This window comes from Anomaloglossus baeobatrachus, chromosome 3, assembly GCF_048569485.1.
Source record: "Anomaloglossus baeobatrachus isolate aAnoBae1 chromosome 3, aAnoBae1.hap1, whole genome shotgun sequence".
Classification (NCBI taxonomy): domain Eukaryota; kingdom Metazoa; phylum Chordata; class Amphibia; order Anura; family Aromobatidae; genus Anomaloglossus; species Anomaloglossus baeobatrachus.
This window is the reverse complement of record NC_134355.1, coordinates 483,716,868-483,730,879: the sequence shown is the minus strand read 5'-3', so window position 1 is coordinate 483,730,879 and position 14,012 is coordinate 483,716,868. Positions and strand designations below refer to the sequence as shown.

Genomic DNA, 14,012 nt, shown 5'->3' with positions numbered 1-14,012 from the left:
TCAGAATATGGTAATGGAAACATACACAGTATATATATTTTTTCATCGTTTTTAGTGTGTAAAAAGCAAAACATTCACTCCGTCAGGCCCGTATTCACATATGACATCCTTTTAGAGGATTTTCAATGTGGATTCCACAAGAAAATACAGTTCAGTGCAAATAGGAATATTCTAAACTTTGCTGCGTAGAAAATCCACGTGGATTTTGAGTATAATATAGCATGTCCTCATGATGTGGGTTTCTTCCACATCTGCTAGAAACTTTACTTTTTTCTTTGCAAAGGTTTAAAATCCACAGCAAAACGTACATGTTAGACATGCAGATTTGGCTGTGCTTTTGATCCACAATGCAAATTTACCTGCAGTGCAAAAAAAGACAAATGTATTTTTTCTGTTTTTATTTTAGTAAAAAATGTATATTGAACATCATAAAAATGCATTTACTGAAAGTGGTAGTGAGCAGATGATCATAAAATCCACATGTATATTGTACATTACAGCATAATTCAAGATTTGGCATTTAAAAAAATAGAATTCAAGTCAGCAGATTTTAAGCAACATTTATATCCATAGAGATGTACGGTATGTATATTTCTGTATACATTCATAATAATGATAGACTTTTGAAATTACCAGTTCATTAGTCAGAATGAAATTGTCCCATAAGGGTATAAAAAAGTAATTTTATGGCTACATATGTATTAGTTATTGTTGTTATTTATATTGATTATTACTCCAGTGGTTTTTCCCATATTGGTAGGCCTATTAGTGGCATATTTTATATAACGTCTTAGTAGAGGTGAATTTTTTAATCCATTTGTGAGATATGAAAAAACCCCATTCCTTTGATCTAATAAAAATTGTGAAAATTACAAAATTGCACAAGTGTACATTATCTACATTCATGTTGCATCTTCAAATGTTGTTTTTGCTTAATATAAGCAGCTTGTTTTAATTTCTATAGAAATGTTATACTGTAAGATGCAGATAACTATATACACAGACACAGTCATGTATAAAAATCTAGAATAAAGGCACAAAGTCTCTAGAATTAGAGCTACAGGCACTCCATGTGCCACTGTATGGTGCTACCATCATGGCACCATGTTATAAGGGTATCCTCCCCTAAAAGCAACGCTTCTCAGGGAAATTAGCTCTATCATATGGCATCTCTTGGATCATTCCACTTTTTCTTTTTATTGTCGAATTTGACATCCTGAATGATGTTTGGAGATAAAATACGCTGATATCTATGAGCCATTGATTGGAATACCACCACATCTGAGGCCCGGCTCTCACTACCATCTCTCTTATTGCAATTCACATATAGCCAGATCTTTAGTTCAATAGTTGCTACATAGTTGAATAATAAATGTGGTTGTCTATTTCTGTACAATTCAATTTGTTCACGTTTATCTCCATAAGAAGGTTTCCCCATAAGCCAAGACAATCATCAATTATCAGGAGAGAACAATGAAATAAGTTCTTGTGCACAAAGAGCACGCAGTATTTGCTGCCCATAATGCTATGGATTAGCAGGGGATAAAGTCTTTTTTGTGTGCTGCTATTATAGTCTCATGAAACTTGTATTTTTGCTTAAAGGCAAACTGTTCGAAGATTTTTGCTACCTCATCTGAGAGCAGCATGATGTAGACAAAGAGAATCCAACGATGTATCACTTAGATTACTGGATGCAGCAGTTCGGACACAATCAGAATTTTTAGATATAGCCATCTAGTAAGGCTGTGAAAGCTTCCCCCGCCCACACCAGGCTCTCAATTGAGATTGTACATTGACAGTGAGGTGTCAATCAGAGGAGGGAGCGTGCCGGACTGCAGTGTGCATGACATTGTAGTTCGAGCAATGAGAAGTCCTGCTGCTTAAACAAATATTCCAGCAAAACAACTGATCGAACCATGACAAGACAGGCAGCCCTGAATTCTATGTTTTAACCCTTGTCACATCCTGTCTTCAGATTGCATATCAAAAACCTGCTGACAGATTCCCTTTAACAGGTCAAACGCAAGAGTTTTTGAGTTAGACTGCCATATGACATAAACAATCATGGGCAGTTACAGAAGGCTTCATGTTCATCAGTCACGTCCACGACAATTAGAAGCATAGGGAGCGTTGTCTTTTTCTTACAAAATGACAAGCTGTTCTAGCTGATGAAGTGAGGCTGACACATTGGCTACATTTTCTAAGTCTGCTGTGTCTTCTTAGGTGCTACAAATTTGAGAAAAGAATACATGGAAATATTGTAGTGTTATCAGTAAGGCCAAAATGGTTTGGATTATTTCCACAGCATGCAGTTACTAACGATTGTTCCTTCAAAGGGAATTCAGCAGAGTATATAATACTTCCAAATCTTTTGAGCAATGATTTGTTTTGTGCAGTTCCTAAACTTTAAGGAATACTAAACATAGATTAGAACAGACATAAACCCATAATCTCCTCCTATCTCGTCTCATGTTACAAATAGATAGAGTAAGATATAAAGATTTCTTCTGTATGCATCCCAGGAGATCAGCCATTTCTCCTCTCCTCCTTCTCACAATTCTGTGTCTGACTTAGGAACAGCTGTCTGCAGCAGGATCCTCCCCCTACAGCTTTGTCTGTAATAGAATATTAGGAACACTAGGCTATGCCACTCAGGAGACTGTCAGCCAGAATTGGAGGGATTTGGAGGAAATTTACACCTGTGTTCTCTGCAAGATTTTCACACAAATGTGCTAACATTCCTACAGACTAACCAACGGTGTGAGCAAGACTATCTCTTTGTAATGCTAAACGTTCATTTCTAGGTTTAGTATTCCGTTGTTGTGGTGATATAAAGCAGGGGGGTCCAGCCCCCCCACTGAATTAGGCTTGGATTGAGGCTCAGATCAATCATTTATGGCGCAGGTTTCATCCCGTTGTTTCCCAAAGTCTAAAACATCAGGTTTACTAAACACAGTCCTTTGTGCTTTTAAGTATCCCCGATATACAAAAGACTTGGATGCCCGATATCCGGGAGATACAATGCACTCAAGTATTAAGCTGCACAGGTTTGTGCTTGATGCTTAATTAATTCTCATGATAATTTTCCAAACTTGTTTCTTCATAATTCCTTCAGAATATTAAAAAAGCACCGAAAAATGTTGCTTTTTCATCCATATCAAGTATATTTTCATGACTTACAGTGACAAACAACCGGTCTTTTTCATTTAGCTTGAACACACCGCCTTGATAAATGGAATGAAGTCCATATTCCGCGTCTTTGGACCAACACGTTGTTTTTACGTTTTTCATCAGTGCTATGGGATCTCGGTAGCTTGTCATTTTGTAGATGTGTTGGACCAGTTGCTTTTCTTTCCCGTTACCATCCTGCTGACGGAAATAGGTCTGGGCATAGATATAATAAAAGCCGCTTTTTGCAATGACCAGTTCTCCATTTTGTACTTTGATGCTGTTCATATCAGACAGGGTGTTATTAGACCATCCGATTATTTTATGCCCACTGTAGCGCCCATTTGATAAAACTGTTGAGGGAAAAGGGACATATGTGTTAATGGCTGTAATGTTGGTAAAATAATAATGCAGAAATGTAAAGAAAATATTGAAATAGTAAAATACAAAAAATGACTTGTATATTGGAAGTGACTCATTTTGAAAATGACTAAGGATCTTGTAGGGTCAGAAATGCGTTGCTGTTATTTTATCCGCTTTTATGCTCTGTATCTTGTGCTGGATTGAAATAAAGAACTTTTAATTTTCTATGGATGGACTGTGCTGGTTTTATCGTTTCGTGAATTTCCTAATAAAAAAGTACCTGTATTGACAAATACTTTTTTTCAGGAGGTTTTCAAGCAGAAATTCCAAGTCTTTGAGGAGGATTTAGAGCGTGTCCATTCAGTTTCTGCTTGATAGTAAGAAATAGCAAATTAGCCCTCTTCCAAAAGCAGTATAACGATCTTACGGTTGCCAGCTATCGGAGGCACTTAAAGGGAACCTGTCATCAGAAATTTAGCTATAAAGCTAAAAGTTCCCCCCTCTGCAGCTCCGGGGCTGCATTCTAGGAAGCTTCCTATAGTTTTTTTGGCACCTTTTATACCAAAACAAACACTTTGTAAACTGGTACCTTTTCGTATGCAAATTTCTAAAATCGTCCATGGGGGTGGGCTGCCTGGGGTCCGTTGCTGTCCTCCTGCAGATTTACGCCGCCCCCGAACGCTGAATTTCAAAAGCTCAGGAGGCCGCCCCTGGGTGCCCGTGGTCCCGCGCATGCGCTGTTCCACTATAGCGGTGCCGTGCACTGCGTGCACGTGTGACCGCTAGTGACGCTTTGCGCGGGCACGAGGTTATGGGCGGCGCTGTGAGTGTCATCAGTAAGTGCCGCCCATAACCTCGTGACCGCACTTTCCCCTATGACTCCAGCGTTATGCGCAAGCGCTCGCTGGCCTGATGCCCGGACGTCCCCTCCTTCCCATCTATTTCCTGCTGCTGAGCAGGATGGGAAGGAGGGGACGTCCGGGCATCAGGCCAGCGAGCGCTTGCGCATAACGCTGGAGTCATAGGGGAAAGTGCGGTCACGAGGTTATGGGCGGCACTTACTGATGACACTCACAGCGCCGCCCATAACCTCGTGCCCGCGCAAAGCGTCACTAGCGGTCACACGTGCACGCAGTGCACGGCACCGCTACAGTGGAACAGCGCATGCGCGGGACCACGGGCACCCAGGGGCGGCGTCCTGAGCTTTTGAAATTCAGCGTTCGGGGGCGGCGTAAATCTGCAGGAGGACAGCAACGGACCCCAGGCAGCCTGCCCCCATGGACGATTTTAGAAATTTGCATACGAAAAGGTACCAGTTTACAAAGTGTTTATTTTGGTATAAAAGGTGCCAAAAAAATTATAGGAAGCTTCCTAGAATGCAGCCCAGGAGCTGCAGAGGGGGGAACTTTTAGCTTTATAGCTAAATTTCTGATGACAGGTTCCCTTTAAATTATAGGTTAGTGTCCTACGTAACTAGGAATATAAGATCGTCTTTTCACCATGTGAGGATTAATTTTCCATTCATGTATTCTGAGTATTTCTAATAAGACTACTCATTTAGCGCCAGTAAACCCCCCCCACCCCCTCAAAAAAGAGTAAGAAGTTTAAATAAATTGTTACAAAAGTATAGAAGTATATCCTTGGAATCATACTTAGAAAATCCACAATTCTGAATTTCCTGTTTTCGGTAAACCTGTGTATATATATATATATATATATATACACATATATATATATATATATATATATATATATATATATATATTCCAAAAATCCACCTCACTGCTATCTAAAAGTCATTGTTAATATCTTATTATTTATATAAATCCTGTATCATACCTTTTACAGACGTTGTGGCTTTCTTGCCAGCCCCAGTGACATGGGCAGCAATCATTGGGCCGGTGTAAACTTGCCTCTCAGCAACAGAGACTGGAAGAACTTCGGAAACCTTTTCTGGATTAACAAAAAAAAAATGTTTGAAACAATGATATATATAATCCAAATTGTATATACAGTTAGGTCCAGAAATATTTGGACAGTGACACAATTTTCGCGAGTTGGGCTCTGCATGCCACCACATTGGATTTGAAATGAAACCTCTACAACAGAATTCAAGTGCAGATTGTAACATTTAATTTGAAGGTTTGAACAAAAATATCTGATAGAAATTGTAGGAATTGTACACATTTCTTTACAAACACTCCACATTTTAGGAGGTCAAAAGTAATTGGACAAATAAACCAAACCCAAAAAAAAAAAATTTATTTTCAATATTTTGTTGCGAATCCTTTGGAGGCAATCACTGCCTTAAGTCTGGAACCCATGGACATCACCAAACGCTGGGTTTCCTCCTTCTTAATGCTTTGCCAGGCCTTTACAGCCGCAGCCTTCAGGTCTTGCTTGTTTGTGCGTCTTTCCGTCTTAAGTCTGGATTTGAGCAAGTGAAATGCATGCTCAATTGGGTTAAGATCTGGTGATTGACTTGGCCATTGCAGAATGTTCCACTTTTTTGCACTCATGAACTCCTGGGTAGCTTTGGCTGTATGCTTGGGGTCATTGTCCATCTGTACTATGAAGCGCCGTCCGATCAACTTTGCGGCATTTGGCTGAATCTGGGCTGAAAGTATATCCCGGTACACTTCAGAATTCATCCGGCTACTCTTGTCTGCTGTTATGTCATCAATAAACACAAGTGACCCAGTGCCATTGAAAGCCATGCATGCCCATGCCATCATGTTGCCTCCACCATGTTTTACAGAGGATGTGGTGTGCCTTGGATCATGTGCCGTTCCCTTTCTTCTCCAAACTTTTTTCTTCCCATCATTCTGGTACAGGTTGATCTTTGTCTCATCTGTCCATAGAATACTTTTCCAGAACTGAGCTGGCTTCATGAGGTGTTTTTCAGCAAATGTAACTCTGGCCTGTCTATTTTTGGAATTGATGAATGGTTTGCATCTAGATGTGAACCCTTTGTATTTACTTTCATGGAGTCTTCTCTTTACTGTTGACTTAGAGACAGATACACCTACTTCACTGAGAGTGTTCTGGACTTCAGTTGATGTTGTGAACGGGTTCTTCTTCACCAAAGAAAGTATGCGGCGATCATCCACCACTGTTGTCATCCGTGGACGCCCGGGCCTTTTTGAGTTCCCAAGCTCACCAGTCAATTCCTTTTTTCTCAGAATGTACCCGACTGTTGATTTTGCTACTCCAAGCATGTCTGCTATCTCTCTGATGGATTTTTTCTTTTTTTTCAGCCTCAGGATGTTCTGCTTCACCTCAATTGAGAGTTCCTTAGACCGCATGTTGTCTTGTCACAACAACAGCTTCCAAATGCAAAACCACACACCTGTAATCAACCCCAGACCTTTTAACTACTTCATTGATTACAGGTTAACGAGGGAGACGCCTTCAGAGTTAATTGCAGCCCTTAGAGTCCCTTGTCCAATTACTTTTGGTCCTTTGAAAAAGAGGAGGCTATGCATTACAGAGCTATGATTCCTAAACTCTTTCTCCGATTTGGATGTGAAAACTCTCATATTGCAGCTGGGAGTGTGCACTTTCAGCCCATATTATATATATAATTGTATTTCTGAACATGTTTTTGTAAACAGCTAAAATAACAAAACTTGTGTTACTGTCCAAATATTTCTGGACCTAACTGTATACTACCAAACATGCACATTGTAATCTGTGTCTAAAGCAACAGATGGTGACAAATCCTAGAAATTTGTAAAAATGTCACAAATGTTTTATATAGAAAACAATTTTGATATGTGTTGCTGTTGGTGGAGCCAGGGGTGGACATAGCGTTGGTGCAACCAGGGGCCCGGGAGGTAAGGGGGCCACAAAAGGTCAAAGTATTTTTTATTCTTATATAGACTCTTGTTTGGAAAGGATCTAGTTAGCCAGGGAGAAGAAGGAGTGTTAGGGACCAGTGTAAGAGGGTTCCTGTTTCAAGGGTAGGGTAGTGGATGGAGAGTGGCAAGCCCAAAGGTGAATGTGTCCATGGTAATAAGAGCAACACACACACACACACACACACACACACACACACACACAGAATCCTCCATTTTCTGTAGCATGGCGGAGTGTTACAGAAGAAGACCTCGCCCATGGCTACCGCCCTACGCACATTATAACTGCATTTCTGCTAATATTCAAATGAATAAGGGTAAATCTACAGTACTTCACTTTGGCCATTATGCAATTGATGGATCTACGTTTTTGTATTCTGCAGCTAAGAACATCCGGCTACCACCGGCACCAGGAGCAGCTGATCAGTGGAAGTGTCAAGTGTTTCTCCACCAATCTGGTATTGATCACCTATTTTAAGGATAGGCCACCAGTAATAAAGAACCAAACCACTCCTTTAAAGTAAACATTGAAGATTCCTATTGACTAGCTGCAAGCTGAAATTTTAAATGCCATAAGTGATTCATATAGAAAGTATATTGGAAAGTTGCAGACCTTTTCATTTCACAATAAAATTGTAATACACCTTTAAATTACTCTTCTAAAAGACAAGTATATCACAACAAATCTAGACAGAGAATGAAATCATTTGCACCGTCACCGACCTGGTATTGATTTCTTTTCTGAACTCTAATCCCCCTTGACTGTGTATCCTTCCATTATGGCTTTAGTGAAGGAACAGTATTTCTAATGAGAAAATCCTAATATGTAGCCGTTTTGTTCCAGCACTTTGGACCTCTGGTATTGACTATGCACAATCCTCTTTACACTTACGCAAATACTATAACTAAAAACTAATAAAAGGTTTTCTTTAAGACATTTATAAGGACCAACCTGTGCAAACAAACTAACAGAAGAGGTCAGCCACAACGTGACAAGAAATATAGATTTATGTAAGAACTTATTAATATGCCAAATGTATAGTTAAATGCATTTTACAAGCAGTGAAGAATTGGACTTTGCTCATTTGACCTGTGAAACGTATGACATTGATTAGATACAATAGCAGCAAGTGTGTACAGAAAAAAAGTTATACAAAGTTTGCAGTCTTCACATAAATGGATAACAGTCTGACAACGGTACAATGACTAATAAATGACTAATATGCAGTCTGAGACAAGAAAGCAGCTACAAAGGGGAAGGCATCTGACATCTACGACCATGGAGGCAACTGCTTACTGTTTATGGTGTTCAGATCCTATAATGAAGGAACACGACATATGTTTAAATATGTCCAGAAATCACCATGTGCACCACTGAGCAAGTCCAGAAAGCACCATGTGCACCACTGAGAATGTCCAGAAACCACAAATGCTCCACTGAGCAGAGCCTGTCCAGAAACCACCATGTGCACAATTGAGGATGTCCAGAACTCACAATGTACACCACTGAGCATGTCCAGAAAATACCATGTGCACCACTGAGCATGTCCAGAAATCACAAATGCACCTCTGAGCATGTCCAGAAATCACAATATGCACGATTGAGGATGTCCAGAAACCACCATGTACACCACTGAGCATGTCCAGAAACCACCATGTGCACCACTGAGAATGTCCAGAAACCACCATGTGCACCACTGAGAATGTCCAGAAACCACAAATGCTCCACTGAGCAGAGCATGTCCAGAAACCACCATGTGCACAATTGAGGATGTCCAGAACTCACAATGTACACCACTGAGCATGTCCAGAAAATACCATGTGCACCACTGAGCATGTCCAGAAATCACAAATGCACCTCTGAGCATGTCCAGAAATCACAATATGCACGATTGAGGATGTCCAGAAACCACCATGTACACCACTGAGCATGTCCAGAAACCACCATGTGCACCACTGAGAATGTCCAGAAACCACAAATGCTCCACTGAGCAGAGCATGTCCAGAAACCACCATGTGCACAATTGAGGATGTCCAGAACTCACAATGTACACCTCTGAGCATGTCCAGAAAATACCATGTGCACCACTGAGCATGTCCAGAAATCACAAATGCACCTCTGAGCATGTCCAGAAATCACAATATGCACTATTGAGGATGTCCACAAACCACCATGTACACCACTGAGCATGTCCAGAAATTACCATGTGCACTATTGAGCATGTCCAGAAACCACCATGTGCACAACTGAGGATGTCCAGAACTCACAATGTACACCACTGAGCATGTCCAAAAATCACAAATACACCACTGACTATGTCCAGAAAGCACCATGTGCACTATTGAGCATGTCCAGAAACCACCATGTGTGCACCACTGAGTACTTCTGGTCATAGCCACACACTATTTAACCTACATGGCACAGTGAACTGAAAAAGAGTTGTTTCCAAAGCTTGGCCAAAAAACAATGGTTAAAATGTATTATTTGACTCGCTGCATGTATTTTGCTGCACAATTTGAAACTTTGTTTTTCTTTACAAGTGCTTTAGGCACTACTCATAAAATGATCAAAATTTGGATAGGCAAGACGTGGTTTTATGTAGTGCAACAAATGTATAAATTATTGCATACATTTACGCCAGTCGACTAAATAATGAAATAAATGTATGAAGTGGTCAAAGCTTCTTAATAAATTTGTTGTCTTTACTTTAGCGCTCTTTCAATAACACCAAGGTATAAATTGCTAGTCGTAAGTAAATGTCGGCAAGTACATGTAATAGTAGGGCTGGGAGAAATAAAAGTGGCGTGACTGACCTAATACAATCATTTATTGGAAATTAAATGCCTCCACCCTTTTATTAGTGTAATGATCAGTTCCTAAGATCAGGTACAAGACTGCAGAAAAAAGATGGTGGAAAAAGATACCGTACCTTTAATCAGGGATGTTATTTCAATTCCATACTTTTCCTCCAAAATCTAAAAGTAAAAATCCAAGAAATTACTAATTAACAATTAATGTGAAAAAAGAACATTTAGTGTGATTGCTTAAAACTGGCCTGACTAAGGGGTACTTTGCACACTACGACATCACAGATGCGATGTCGGTGGGGTCAAATTGAAAATGACGCACATCCGGCATCGCAGGCGACATCGTAGTGTGTAAAGCCTAGATGATACGATTAACGAGCGCAAAAGCGTCGTAATCGTATCATCGGTGTAGCGTTGGCGTAATACATAATTACGCTGACGTGACGGTCCGATGTTGTTTCTCATTCCTGCGGCAGCACACACCGCTGTGTGTGAAGCCGCAGGAGCGAGGAACATCTCCTACCGGCGTCACCGCGGCTCCCGTAGGATATGCGGAAGGAAGGAGGTGGGCGGGATGTTTACATCCCGCTCATCTCCGCCCCTCCGCTACTATTGGCCACCTGCCGTGTGACGTCGCAGTGATGCCGTACGACCCGCCCCCTTAATAAGGAGGCGGGTCGCCGGTCAGAGCGACGTCCCAGGACAGGTGAGTCCATGTGAAGCTGCTGTAGCGATAATGTTCGCTACGGCAGCTATCACAAGGATATCGTACCTGCGATGGGGGCGGGGACTATCGCGCTCGGCATCGCAGCATCGGCTTGCGATGTCGCAGCGTGCAAAGCCCGCCTAAATGTTAACAAAAGATAATTTGCGAATAACTTACATTTCTGATAAGACGCTGGACTTGTTTCTTCACTTCTCTGCATGGTTCATTGTCATCAGCACTATTGACACTTGCTGCTTGAAACACGTAACTGAAGTCTTCTCCCACCAAGCAGGCGATATTGTTTCTTATGTAATTCTCATTCATCTAGAAAAAAGAAAATCTCTGTATTATAAGATGTTTATTTCTGTGAGTAGATGAATATTACATTGTACTTGCTTCAAACACAAAGGACAGTCTTCATAGTGAAAAACGCTTTCCACATTCCAGTGTGATTCAACATTAATACCAATACTCTCCATCGACCTTCTCATCTTGGCGGTCCGTATATGTCAACTGTGTTGAGTGCACCCACAGATGCGTCCGGCCGGACTTTAAAACAAAAAGTCCAGTTTGGGACTGGACTTGAACCTAAACATTTGCCTGGATACTGAACCCCATATAAGTCTATAGGGATCTGAACATTACCTGTAAAATAAAAGGGTTAAAGCAGGAGCCTCCTGCACAGCTGTAATGTTACTTCTGGGTCCACTCATCAGTCTACATACATATTCACTGCTTTTCGCGCCCACCGGCGACTCTGATTGGCTGCCTGTAGACCATGCCCCCACCCTCTCTAACAGCGCATGTGATTGGCTGCAATCACAGGTGCTATTTGTGGCCTTATACTGCAGTGCAAAATAAATAAATAAAAAAAATGACATAGGGTCCCCACTGTATACAGATACCAGCACTGATAAAGCCATGGCTACAGGCTGCCACCCCCAGCTGTGGGCTTATCTTGGCTGTGTATCAAAATAGGAGGAACCAGAGTTTATCTCTTAATCAAAATGCAGGATTAAGAATGAAGAATGACCAGTTTTATCTCTGGCCCCTATAGAAGGTACACTAGTGGCCCCAAGGCACAGGGACGTATCAGAACAGTATACTGTATATCCATAGGCTGCACAGCCAAGTATAGCTTTCAGATTTACTATTACAATGGGATCACTTTTCTAACTGGACATGAAATAAAACCAAGGAAACATCTGGATGAGGTCTGCTCATCTGACTCATATAGGATTCTCCAGGAATTCAGTGTCAGATGGGAAAAGTTGCTTCCTAGAAAAATGACGCACTATATGTGGGCTTCTAACACAAAATAAGTAAACTGTCAATTCAGCATGGTATGGTTTTAGTCATGAAAACTATATCAATATAATATAGTCATCTAGGTGAACAAGAAACTATAGGGGATGATAATATTGGTATTATCCATAATAATAATAATAATAATAATAATAATAGATCCAAATCTTGGACTGACCTCAGTTTCCCTGTGAAAAAGGATCCAGTAGTAATAGTTGTAACATTGAAGAAGCAACTACCATAATTTTTTTCCTACTCTATTTTTGCAGCGTGAATATAACCATATGGGAAAAAAAAGATAAAACAGGATTTATTTTAACTATTTTTTTCCCCACCTTATTTTTTGATGTGTAGACAATACATGTAGCAGTTTTATTTTACACATGCCCTAACCTGATTTTATTCAGAACTCTGGGAATAAGCTTTAACTAAACATAACCCAGAATGAATGACAAACTAAAGCCTCAAGGCTAGACATTAACTCAAAACAGAAATAAAATAAATTAAAGGGAATCTGTCAGTAGTATTAACCCTCCTAATCCATCTATATGGGTATGTAGGTCATAGGAAGATGAATAAAATGAGAACTTGAGATCTGTGATACTAAGTAATAAAAGTACACAAAGCAAATGGGAGACTTTTATGAGCATCCTGAATAGGACTTGTGCAGAAAATATACCCTATGGGAATAAACATGCTAGAAATAGGAAGAAACCCCTATGGCTAAATAGAGCTGTAAGGGAAGCAATAAAAGAAAAACAGAAAGCCTTAAAAGAATTAAAGAGGGTAGGTAGTGAGGAGGCATTATATAATTATAGAAAATTAAATAAAATATGTAAAAAGCAAATTAAGTTAGCTAAGTTTGAGACAGAGAGACTCATTGCAAGAGAAAGTAAAAATAATCCTAAAATATTCTTTAACTACATAAACAGTAAAAAACTGAAAAGCGATAGTGTTGGTCCCCTTAAAAATAGTCTTGGTGAAATGGTGGAAGGGGATGAGGGTAAAGCCAACCTGCTGAATGAATTTTTTTCTACGGTTTTTATACAAGAAAATGCCATGGCAGATGACATGACCAGTGATGCCATAAATTCACCCTTGAATATTACCTGCTTAACCCAGGAGGAAGTACGCCGCCGCCTCGAAATCACTAAGGTTGACAAATCTCCGGGCCCGGATGGCATACACCCCAGAGTACTACAGGAATTGAGTTCTGTGATAGATAGACCACTATTTTTAATCTTCACAGATTCCTTAATAACAGGGTCAGTACCGCAGGACTGGCGCATAGCAAATGTGGTGCCAATATTCAAAAAGGGGACAAAAACTGAGCCGGGAAATTATAGGCCGGTAAGTTTAACCTCTACGGTTGGTAAAATCCTTGAGGGGTTCTTGAGAGATGCTATACTGGAGTATCTCAAGAAAAATAACCTTATGACAGAGTATCAACATGGGTTTATGAGGGATCGATCCTGTCAAACTAATTTGATCAGCTTCTATGAAGAGGTAAGTTCAAGCCTGGACCAGGGAAATGCAGTGGATGTTGTGTATATGGACTTTTCAAAAGCTTTTGATACGTTGTCACACAAAAGGTTGGTACATAAAATGAGAATAATGGGGATAGGGGAAAATATGTGTAACTGGGTTAAAAAGTGGCTCAGTGATAGGAAACAAAGGGTGGTTATTAATGGTACGTACTCGGACTGGGTCTCAGTTCATAGTGGGGTACCACAGGGGTCAGTATTGGGCCCGCTTCTTTTCAACATATTTATTAATGACCTTGTTGGGGGCATGCGGAGTAGAAT

At 40.4% G+C, this 14,012-nt stretch overlaps 1 protein-coding gene across 1 annotated transcript in view; it reads right to left on the bottom strand.

Annotated features, from left to right (window-relative positions):
• Positions 1 to 391: 391 nt before the first annotated feature.
• Positions 392 to 14,012, bottom strand: part of TNFSF10 (TNF superfamily member 10) — a 39,838-nt gene continuing 26,217 nt past the window's right edge. Inside the window, exons 2-5 of the mRNA XM_075338551.1 lie at positions 11,080 to 11,226; positions 10,319 to 10,364; positions 5,371 to 5,484; positions 392 to 3,521 (exon numbers count right to left, since the gene is read on the bottom strand). Coding sequence (XP_075194666.1) covers positions 3,112 to 3,521; positions 5,371 to 5,484; positions 10,319 to 10,364; positions 11,080 to 11,226 — 717 coding nt within the window. The 3' untranslated portion in view covers positions 392 to 3,111. The remainder of the gene's footprint in view (positions 3,522 to 5,370; positions 5,485 to 10,318; positions 10,365 to 11,079; positions 11,227 to 14,012) is intronic.